Raw genomic sequence first — 12,242 nt, forward strand, 5'->3', positions numbered from 1 at the left:
ATCAAGGGATGAAAATAAGCAATAAAACAGCTAGAAGAAATAAAAAAAACACTGTTTTAAGTGGTAGGAGGAACTTCTTCCCTGCCTTTAAAGTAATTACTTTAGATGTAAAGAGGTTAAATACACCAGGTGAAATATTGCGGAAGAAACGCCCAGAAGCTAGGTTCTTCTCATAAAAGCAGTAAAGAATTATAGGCCAGTAAGCCTACTAGCATGCAAGCAAAGGTTATTAATGCTATGTTCTAACAGGAAAGCAAAGCAAGAGTGGCTAGAGCAGCGGTGGCCAGAGGCTGGGTGACCAGCACCCAGGTGGCCAAAAGAAGTGGCCAGGGCCTCCTGGCCAGAGGTCAGCTGGCAGGGGTCCCCCGTGTGGCAAGAGAGCCACAAGGCCAAGAGAAGAGGCCAAGAGAAGAGAGAGAGGGTCCTTTGTTCTGAGGACTTCCATAGTTGGTGGGCTGGGGTGAAGAAGTTACATTTTGATTGGCGGGGAAAGGTGGGGCCAGCTTTCCCTGGGGAGGCCTGGCTACCCAAACAAACGTAGGTGTGGGTGGGGGTCTTTTAGCCCAAATCCTTATCCTTCTCCAGACTCTATTTGCTCATTTTGCGTAAGTGACATGGGGAAGTCAATTAACCAAAGTTATTTCATGGGCTTTTCTTTGGGCACTGTAGTCCCTCTCCCATTCTCCCTTCCAGGCCTTGGGATGAACACAGTCACAGGTTTTCCTTTTCCTAGCCTGTGGAGAAGGTACCCGTCCTGCCCTATCATAGTTCACTTGTTGTTCGGGATGCCTGGCAACCTTACCAGACCAGGCTCAGGACTACTGGGTCAATGTGTGAGCTTTTGCTTTTAGCCTCCTGGATTAAGTTCTTTGTTAGATTACAATGGTGAGGGCCCTGCCTTTATTTCCCCTCTGGCCACTCATTCCACTGTAACAGAAAGACAAAGACTGGCTGAATGGGTAAAAGAACAAGATTCAACTGTATGCTACCCACAAGAGATTCACATTAGATATGACTCACAAGGGCTAAAGTTAAAAAGTGAAAACAGTTATTCCTTGCATTTAGAAACTTAGAGGGGGGTGGCTCTAATTATATCAGGCAAAATAGACTTTAAAGTAAAAAATGTCACAAAGGACAAAAACATATTGTAAAATAATAAGAGTCAATTCACCAGAAAAATATAACAACACTGTATTCGTTAGAGCACCCTCATATATGAAGGAATCATGGAAAGAACTAAAGGGAGCAATGGACAGCAACACAATAAAAGTAGAAGACTTCAATAGAACAATTTGGGTAAATAAATCAAGCAGAAGGTCAATAAGGAAAGAGAGAACTTGAACAGCATTACAGATCAATTGGACATAGATACGCACAGCACGTTCTTCCCAAGCACACATGGGACATTCTGCTGGATAGATCACATATTGTGTCACAAAATAAGTTTTCACCAATTTAAGATTTAAATTATACAACATATCTTCTCCAATTATAATAGAATGAAACTAGAAATAATAGCAAAAGTAAAAGAAAATCCACAAATATATGAAAATAAAACAATATACTTTTAATCAAGCAATTAGTGAGAGGGAAAAAGTCAAAGGGATTTAGAAAACATATGAAGACAAATGAGAATGAAAACACAACATAACAAAACTTACGGGATACAACAAATGTACTAAGGGGAAAATGTATAGCAGTGAAAGTTTACATTAAAAAGGAAGCAAGATCTCAAATAGACACTTCATCTTATAATTCAAGGAGCTAAAAGAAAAAAGAAAAAACTAAAACCAAAGTCAGCAAGAAGAAGGAGATTACAGAGATTAGAGCAGAAGTGAAATTTTAAAAAAAGAACAGTAGAAAACAATGCAAGAAAGAACAGATTTTTTTGAACAGATCAACAAAATTGGCAAACCATTAACTAGGCTAATGCAGAAAAGGAGAAGACTCAAATACCTAAAATTAGAGCTGAAATAAAATATTGCAATTCATGTCACATAAAGAAAAATAATAAGAAACTACTATGGACAATTATATGTTAACAAATTAAATAACCTTAGAAATGGATAAATTCCTAGAAATGTACATCCTACCAAAGATGAATTGCAGAAGAAAGAAAAGATGTAAGTAGGCCTATAACTTGTGAGGAGATTGAAGCCAACAAATAAAAGGCCAGGATTAGATAGTTTCACTGGAGAATTATATCACACACTTAAAGTATGAATAACAACAATCCTTCTCAAACTTCCAAAGAACGGAAGAGGAAGAGTCACTTCTAAAGTTCTATGTCACTTCTAAGGAGTCATTCTATGAGGCCACCATTGCCTTGATACTGAAACCAGACAAAACACAACAAGAAAACTATGGGTCAATATCCCTGATGACTAGTAATACTAAAGTTGTAAATAAAATACTAGCAAAAGGAATTCAGTAGAACATTACAGTAATATTTTATGATCAGATGGGATTTATACCTGGGCAAAAGGATGGTTCAACATATCAAAATCAACCAATATAATACACCTCATTGACAAAATGAAGGACAAAAACATGGTTATCTAAACCCATACAGAAAAGGCATTTTACAAAATTTAATACTTTCATGATAATGACACTCAATGGACTAGGAATAGAAGTAAACTATCTCAACACAATAAATCCATATATAAAAACCTCACAGTTAACATCATACTCTTTGGAAAAAGGTTTCCCTTTAAAATCAGGAACAAGTAGGCAAGGATAATCACTTTTGCCACTACTATCTGACACAGTACTGAAAATTCTAGCCAGAGCAATTAGACATAAAATAGAAATAAAAGGCATGCAATTGGAAAAAAATTAAAATAACCTGTTTGTCAATGATATGGTCTTGTAAATAAAAACCCCTAAAGTACCCACCAAAACAACTATTAGATCTCATAAATGAATTTGTCAAAGTTGCTGGTTATAAAATCAAAACCAGCAATCAGATGTGTTTCTATACATTAACAATGAACAGTCTGAAATGGAAATTAGGAATATAATCCCATTTACTGTGACATCAAAAAAAGATAGAAGACTTAAGAATAAACTTAACCAGGGAGGTGAAAAGATATACATTGAAAACTATAAAACATTGCTAAAAGAAATCAAAGAAACTTTTTTTAATTAACAATTTTTCAATCAAGAATATTTATATTCTACCCTATCTCTTGAACAGTAGAGATGCTATAAGAGTTACATAAATAGAATATCATACAGACCTCTATATAACAAATGTGGTTAGAAAACCAGTATTTTACATATTAATGTTCAGACAAATGTGAGGAGCCATAAGATGATCATGCTATATCAAGCAAAGTTAGCCATTTTTTTAAAACACTGTGTAACAGGCAACAATTTTATATAAACATCCTTGACTATGCTTTAAAAAATTTTATTTTTCAATTACAATTTCCATTTAATATTATTTTGTATTAGTTTCACATGTACAGCATAGTGGTTAGATAGTCATATACTTTACACAGTGTTCCCTCAATATTTTCAGTATACACATGGTACCATACATATTATAGTTACTACAATATTGTTGACTATATTCCCTATGCTATAACCTACTTACCCATGACTATTTTGTAACAACCTATTTGTATTCCTTAATCCCATCACATTTTTCACCTCGTCCCCTAACCTGTCTCCCTTCTAGCAACCATAAGTCTGCTGTCCGTATCTATGAGTCTTTCAATTTTGTTAATTTATTTTATTCTTTAAATTTCACATGTAAGTGAAGTCATATGGTATTGTCTTTCTCTGGCTGACTTATTTTACTTAGCATACCCTGTAGGCCCATCCATGCTGTTGCAAATGGTAAGATTTCATCATTTTATGGCTGAGTAGTATTCCATCATACATATGAGCCATAGCTTTTTTATCTACTTGTCTATTGGTGGGCACTTGGGTTGCTTCCATACCTTGGCTATTATAAATAATGCTGCAATAAACCCAGGGGTGCATATGTTCTTTCAAATGAGTGTTTTAGGTCTTTTTCAGATATATACCCAGAAGTAGGATTGCTGGGTCATAAGCCAGTTCCACTTTTAAATTTTTGAGGACCCTACATAGTGTTCTCCATATTGGCTCCTCCATTCTGCATTCCAACCAACAGTGCATGAAGGTTCCTTTTTCTTCACGTTCTCACCAACAGTTGTTATTTGTTCATTTACTGATGACAGCCATTCTGACATGGTGAAGGGATATCTCATTGTGGATTTAACTTGCATTTCTCTGATGACGAGTGACTTTGAGCAGCTTTTCATATGTCTATTGGCCATCTGTATGTCCTCTTTGGAGAAGCATCTGTTCAGGTCTTGTGCCCATTTTTGAACTGGATGGTTTGTTTTTTTGGTGGTCAGTTGTATGAGTTCTTTATATATTTGGATATTAACATTTTATCAGATGTATCACTTGATACATCCATTCTGCGGGTTAGCTCTTTATTTTGTTGATGGTTTCCTTTGCTCTATAAAACTTTTAATTTGATGTAGTCCCATTTGTTTGTTTTTGTTTGTTTATTTCCCTTGCCTGAGAAGACATGTCAGGAAAAATATTACTAAGAGACACATCAGAGATTTTACTGCCAATGTTGTCTTCTAGGAGATGTATGGTTTCAGGTCTTACATTTAAGTCTTTAAACCATTTGAGTTTATTTGTGTATATGATGTAAGAAGGTGGTCTAGCTTTATTTTGTTGCATTCATCTGTCCAATTTCCAACACACCATTTACTGAATTGACTTTATCCCCATTGTATGTTCTTGCCTCCATTGACCATACAATCATGAGTTTATTTCTGGACTCTCTATTCAGTTATATTGATTTATATGTCTGTTTTTATGCCAGAACCATACTGTTTTGGTTACTATGGCTATGTAGTATAGTTTGATATCAGGTGTGAATACTCTTTTTAATTTTTGCCTCTTTCATGCTGGAGAATCAATTCAATCATATAGTGTGGCACAATCTGAGTTCCTTCACTCTTTTGGTAACTGCCCATTTGTGTCCTTCCCCAGAGAGACAACAGAGGTGACTGGTACAACTCTGGGCTGGAAAGGCCTAAATGTGCAACTGTGTCACAAACATCACCATCTGGGCCAAAGACAGTTTCAATTTCTAAAATTGGAATGATAACAATAGGGTTATCATTATCTGCAGAGCAGGGTTCTTGTGAAGAATTCATGGGCTGATTCATGCAAAGAGCCTAGAACGGTGCCGGGAACATAGTAAGCCTTCCACAAATACTGTATTTCTTATGAGCCCCAAAGCTGTAATTTCTGGCCCATGAAAAACATTGCTTGTGTGGATTATTACAGGAGCTTCTTAACTAGTCTTCCTGACTCAAGCCTCATTCTTTATTAAATTTCCCTGGAATGCAGCCCAAATGAATTCCCTAAGGACTAACCTGAAAATGTTCTTCTTGTGACAGAATTCCTCAACAGACTTTACAACCTTGGGATTTCCCTCTTCCGGGGACAAGTCCCTCCCTTGTCCGTGCTGGGATCTTCAATAGACCTTTGGGGTCTCCTTTCTCATGCATCACCCATACTCCAAACATAAACAACCATGTGCCTTTCTCTGAAAGTTCCTGGGTTTTGTGCTTCCTTGGGTACTTTTCTCTTCCTAGATTCGCCCACCAGTGCGCAAACACACCAACAAATCACGCTGATCTCTGGCACACAAGGACACACAGCAGAAAGAACGACCTGGTAAAGTGAAGGCCCCTGGGAAGCTTTCTCTTGCCTGAAGCCCGGTGCTTCCCACGGTGGGAGTGGAGGTCTAGCATCTACACTGATATTCTCCGGGCTCCTGCCCTTCGTTGCAAGCCAGCCCGTCGGGAAACTGGGAACGGTGGGGTGGCAATATGGGCACAGGCGCCTATAAAACATCCGAATCCAGCTGATGGAAAACATCAGGGGTGTCCTAGATCCTACAGAAAACAGACTAAAGGGCACAGGAGAAAGTCAGCCCTGCCAAGTTCTCTTTTCTTCCTCCTGTGTCGCTACTCCTCCTTTTCTTTCTGCCTGACATCGTCATTTCTCCTTTAATCTCGCGCACCATTCTCTCGTGTCTTCCACGTGCCCCCAACGGCACCACCCAGAAAACGAACTAGACGCCCTGGGCGGGACATGCGCCCTGACCCATCCTAGACCAAGGCCAGCGGTCCAGCACACGCTGCTCACCTAGTCGCGCACTTTGCGCCGCTCCCGCGCCTCTAGCGGCGGTCCCTGGAAGTGCAGGGGCTGACACCCTGGGGACCAGAGCTGTGCCATGAGGTCAGTGAGGGCAGCCCTCTCCCGAGGCCATTTGCTCCACGTGCTGGTCCTGGCGGTGCTCCTGGTTGACACCCTGGGCGAGGATTTAATTTTTCACCGGGAGTTGGGGTTCGACTCTTATGAAATCACCATCCCCAAGAAACTGAGCTTCCGGGGAGGGGAGCAGGGTGTGGCCAACCATGTGTCCTACCTCCTGCAGGTAAAAGGCAAGAAGCATGTCCTTCACCTGTGGCCCAAGAGGTTTCTGTTGCCCCGACATCTGCCAGTTTTCTCCTACACAGGACAGGGGCAACTCCTGGAAGACTACCCTTACATACCCAGGGACTGCAACTATATGGGCTTGGTAGAAGGAGTGGAGGATTCTGAAGCTACTTTCAGTACATGCAGTGAGGGACTCCGAGGCATTTTGAAAATTGATTCCAAATATTACCAAGTCGAGCCCCTTAAGACCTCTTCCACTTTTGAACACATCGTATATCTTCTGAAGAACGAGGAAGAATTTCAAGATCAGATCTGTGGCTTAATTGATGAGGCTACTGAGGAGCAGATGGGCCAACCTGAGAATATGGCTAGGAGAAGGGATTTTACTGGACCCTCTACACACACAAAATACTTGGAATTAGGCCTGATCTTTGATAATGAGAGATATTTATATTCAAATTCCAATCTTACTGAAGTCACAAATGATGCCATTCTTCTGACTTCAATTATGGACACCTACTTTCAGGAACTTCATGTGAGAATACAACTGAGCGCACTTGAAGTATGGACAGATAAAGACAAAGTAGATATTGGCTTTTCAACATTACAGGAAGCTTTAGGCCAATTTTTGATATACCAGAGAAATGTACTAAGTACTATGTTTTCTGCGGATTGGGCGCAACTCTACACTAAAAGACGTTATATTGATGCTCTTGCATGGTCCTGGGGGAAAGTGTGTACTATGAGATATGCTGGATCTGTAAGCGTTTTTCCAGATAATGGTCTCCTTGGACCTGCCACTTGGGGTGCTCATAATCTGGGCCATAGTGTGGGAATGAACCATGATGACAAATACTGCAGATGTAAGGGTAGGCGTAGTTGCATCATGGGCACTGGACGAATTGGGTTTAGTAATTGTAGTTTTATCCATTTTTTTAACCACGTACGTAGAGAAGCCAACTGTCTAAATAATATCCCCAAACAACTATTTGTGGTTAAGAGATGTGGAAACAAAATTGTGGAAGACGATGAGGAATGTGACTGTGGTTCATTAGAGAACTGTGAAACAGACCTATGTTGTCAACCAGGATGTAAATTCAGAGATGGTGCCAATTGCAGCATTGGGCTGTGCTGTCATAACTGCCACTTTCGTCCTTCTGGGTACATGTGTCGAAAGGAAGAAAATGAATGTGACCTTGCAGAATACTGCGATGGGGCCTCAGGTTTCTGCCCAACTGATACGTATAAACAGGATGGAACCCCGTGCAAGTACGAAGCTCGTTGTTTCAGGAAGGGCTGTCGATCCACGTATATGCAGTGCCAAAGCATTTTTGGATCTGATGCCAGGGAGGCTCCTGATCAATGCTATGAAGCAGTTAATTTAATAGGTGATCAATTTGGGAACTGTGGCATTATAGGATCTGGTTCCTATAAAAAATGTACCAGGACAAATGCAATATGTGGCAGAGTTCAGTGTATAAATGTCAGAACACTCCCTGATATGCCAGATTATACTAACGTCATTTCTACTCACCTCGGGGATAAAAATCTTAAGTGCTGGGGCATTGGTTATCATCAGTCCTTGGTGCCCATGGGGATTCCTGATGTGGGCGCCGTCAATGATGGTACCTCCTGTGGAACAAACCGGATATGTGTGAACACAACTTGTATGGATAGTTCAATTTTGAATTTTGACTGTTTGCCTCAGAAGTGCAACCACAGGGGCTTTTGCAACAATAATAAAAACTGCCACTGCATGTATGGCTGGGCGCCTCCCCTCTGCGAGGAGGCTGGGTATGGAGGAAGCGTGGACAGCGGGCCGCCAGGAATGCTGAATGTGGGGGTGCCCGACTCTGTCCAGATCACGTTCCTTATATTACTGCGTCTTATTTTGTTACTCATCACAGTGATTATTGTGTTTTTCAGACAACTTATAGGAAATTATTTAACCCCCCCCCCAACTGAAACACCACTGAGTAACACTGAAGTTAGAGAAACACCACTGCCTAACACTAATGTTAAAAAACCCAAGGCAAAAACTATTAAAAGAAACAAAGTGTAATCAGGAAATCCATAGTCACTCCATAACACAGGATCATATACTGAACAAGCTTATTATTTATCCAAATGGCTCTTCATTCTTTTCCCACCTTTTTTTTTTTTTTTTTTTTTTTTTTTTTTTTACTTAATTTCCCTTCATGATTGACCAGCAAATAAATGATATTCTTGTTTGGGGAAAAATCAGTGCCTTCTACTTTCCTAGTATTTCCTTGCCCCTTAGGTTATGATCAAGGTTTGCGTGTCCTGAGAAGGGTGCCCTAGCGGCTCTCCTGAACGCTGAAGCTCTGAATGTTGTTTCATGGGATGACAGTGGCTTCCAGAGTCAAGCCCTGTCTCTCCAGATCCTGGCAAAGGGATTATTTTCCTTTCTCTTGTCTCCCTCAGCGTGATCAGTGAAAAAGTCTGTGCCTGTGTCCCATGCTGAATGATTCATGGTGACTATCACATTTTGCAATGTAATATAATACTTTATATTTTAAGATTTAATTATTATCATTATTAAACATTAAATTATAATATATTTATTGTATATTATATATTATACAATAAAATTATATAGTATATAATGTATAATAAACTATATATTGTTAATATAATTATATATTAAATTATAATACGATTGAATTAATATAATATAATTTTATAATATACTTTATGAGGGATGTCCCTTAGATAAGTATTTCCTCCTGTGTAGTCACTGTGTGGGTCACTGCAGCTTTCTGATGTGTGGGTCTGATGCAGTGTTCAGGGTGACCTCAGCTGGGTTAAGGACACTAATCTACTCTTGCTTTGCACTTCAGTCTATAAATGATGACAAGCCTGCCAGTGTCGCGGGGGCAAGGATCTAACGATGTTCTGTGCTTTGCGATTCTGCTCACAGGGACAGGTTTTGTGTGCCTGTGTGCTGAGGGACACCTGGCTCTAGGTTTGCCATACCCCTAAGTAGAGCTGGGGGGAGTGAAAAATGTCTTTCACTCCCCAGTACCTCCATGTCTGCCTCCAGAAATTCTCTCCCCTCTGTGCGTTGCTTTGGGGGCAGGAGAGGAAGACCGAGTGGCCCGTGGGAGGAGTCAGGGTCCACCTCTCCTGCCCAGGGAGGGTCTCGTCCTTCCCAGACCTCGTGGGCCCAGCTCTTTTCAGCCTTGTTTCAGGCTGAGCCTCCCTGCTGTTCTCTCTCCTTGCCCACGGCACCTCCTTCCCCAAGCACCACCACAAGCCCACTGTCCCCATCCCAGTGTCCCCTTTCCTTAGCCACATCATCCTAATTACAGGAGAAGTTGAGGATGCCTCACAGTAGTGGTCCCCGGAGACTGTTTGGGGGCTCTGTTTACTCAGGGGCCATCAAGATAACCTCTATTTTGTGGTTATCAAGCTTGGTCATCACTAGAAAATGTCCTAAAAAAGCAAGGGCGTTGACTCACACCTGCAACCCTGATGAAGATGGCCGCCGCGACTGAGAGTTCACCGCATGCCCGACGATGATCTGAGTGTCTCCTGTGTGTTCATGTCACACTCCTGAAAATTACTCTCGGAGGTAGGTGTGATATTTGTCCTATTTTCCAAAAGAGAAATTGAGGCACAATGAGGTTAAGTAATCTGCTTGAGAATATGTACCTGATAAGTAATGATGTTATTCAAGGAAACAATATATCTTTCTTCAATAGACATTAGGAAAGTGAATTTAGAAAGAGGACTTATTTAAAAACTGTAAGGATATTGATCCATTGGGAAATGTTCCTGTGAAAATTTTATTTATTATTTTATTTTTTAAGTTCAAATTAAAATAATAAAGTTTATTGCTTTCATCTCTTTTTTTATTTTTTTAATTATATTCTATTGATTATGCTATTACAGTTGTTCTGATTCCCCCCCACCCCCCTCCATCCAGCACCCCCCACTCCCTCAGGCAATTCCCCTACTATTCTTCATGTCCATGGACCTTGCATATAAGTTCTTTGACTATTCTATTTCCTATACTGTACTTTACATCCTCCTGGCTATTCTGTAACTACTTATTTGTACTTCTTAATACCGTCACCTCTTCACCCATTCTCCCCCTACCCTTCCCATCTGGCAACCTTCCAGTAACTAACTTCCTTTCTCTTGCTTTTAAGAGTCTGTCCTTATCTTTAACTTTTGGCATTTTAATTATAATGTGTTTTGAAGTGGTATTCTTTGCATCCATCACAATTGGGATTCTCTGCACTTCCTGGACTTGCATGTCTCTTTCCTTCACCAAATTAGGGAAGTTTTCTTTTACTATTTTTTCAGATAGATTTCCAATTTCTTGCCCTTTCTCTTCTCCTTCTTGTACCCCTGTGAGGCAAATGTTGGACCTCTTAAAGTTGTCACGGAGGCTGTTTATACTATCCTCATTTTGGGGGGATTCTTTCTTCTGTTGTTCTGCGTGGTTGTTTATTGTTACCTTATGTTCCAAATCATTGATTTGAATCTTGGCTTCATCCATTCTACTGTTGTTTTCCCATAAATTGTTCTTTATTTCAATTAGTGTATCCTTCTCTTTTGACTGGTCCTTTTTATGTTGTTGAGGTCCTCATTAAATTCCTTGAATATCATTATAACCAGTGTTTTGAACTCTGCATCTTATAGATTGCTTGTCTCCATCTCATTTAGATTTTTTCCTGGAGTTTTGATCTTTCTTTCATTTGGGCCATGTTTCTTTGTCTCCTTATTTTGACAGCCTCCTTGTGTTTATTTCTATGTATTAGGTAGAGCTGCTATGACTCCCTGTCTTGGTATCATGGCCTTATGTAGTAGGTGCCCTCCAGGGTCCAATGAAACAGCCTCTCCTGTCACCCAAGCTGGGTACTTGAGGTGCCCCCTTTGTGTGTGCTGAGTACACCCTCCTCTTGCAGTTGAGCCTTGGTTGATGTTGGCAGGTCAATGGGAGGGATTTACCCAGGCCAGTCAGCAGATAGGGGAGCATCAGCCTCTGCCTTCCGTGAATGATCAGCTGTGCAGGGCAGAGTGGTCATACTCTGATGTGGTCTGTAGCTGTCCACTGGGGGTACTGGCCCTAGGGTTTCCTGGGTGTTCAGGCCAATGTCAGCCCCCACCTCTGTTTTCCCCAGGGCCACCCTGCCTGAGCTGTAAAGCAATGTGAGATGGCTGCTACTTGTGCTGGGCTTGGAGATTCCTGACTGAAGCCAAGCTGTGACTCTAATCTGGCTGCAGCTAGAGCTCATTGAAGCCAGCTGTTGCTTTTTTGATAGGATTTAGGAGCCAAGACCAGCCATTCTTATGGGAAAGCAGCTTGGGTGGGCCCATAAATTGGGTTGGGTAGAGCCTCTGTGGATCTCCAAGGTGGGTCACACAGTGTTAGCCAGGCTGATGGAGTCTCAGATATGGCACCAGCCTATCAGCTCTGTTGAGGGAGGGCTCAGCAAAGGGATAATGGCCTGTGCTCATCCAGATGCCAGACACTTCATTCTCTCCCTATATAACACTGGTGCCCTTCAAGCTGCCATACTGGTGCTGGAGCTCAGAGGAAGTGAGTCTGAGTAGCTGAGTCTATATGCGGGTTCCCCAAGAGGAACTGCTTGGGGCTCCAGCAGCCTCCTCCACCGACTCAATCCCCACTGGTTTTGGCAGCCAGAAGTTGTGGGGATTTTTCCTCTTGGCACTGGAACCCTGAGATGGGGGGCCTGGTGTGG

General features: G+C 41.2%; 1 protein-coding gene across 1 annotated transcript; it reads left to right on the forward strand.

The window, feature by feature from the left end:
- Positions 1 to 6,301: 6,301 nt before the first annotated feature.
- Positions 6,302 to 8,569, forward strand: ADAM30 (ADAM metallopeptidase domain 30). Its single transcript, XM_054564784.1, has one exon. It carries the CDS (start codon positions 6,302 to 6,304, stop codon positions 8,567 to 8,569), a length of 2,268 nt encoding a protein of 755 aa, XP_054420759.1.
- The last annotated feature ends 3,673 nt before the right edge of the window (positions 8,570 to 12,242 follow it).

The sequence above is a fragment of the Pteronotus mesoamericanus genome, unplaced genomic scaffold, assembly GCF_021234165.1.
Source record: "Pteronotus mesoamericanus isolate MK-2021 breed Mesoamerican mustached bat unplaced genomic scaffold, CSHL_Meso_final scaffold_99, whole genome shotgun sequence".
Taxonomy (NCBI): Eukaryota; Metazoa; Chordata; class Mammalia; order Chiroptera; family Mormoopidae; genus Pteronotus; species Pteronotus mesoamericanus.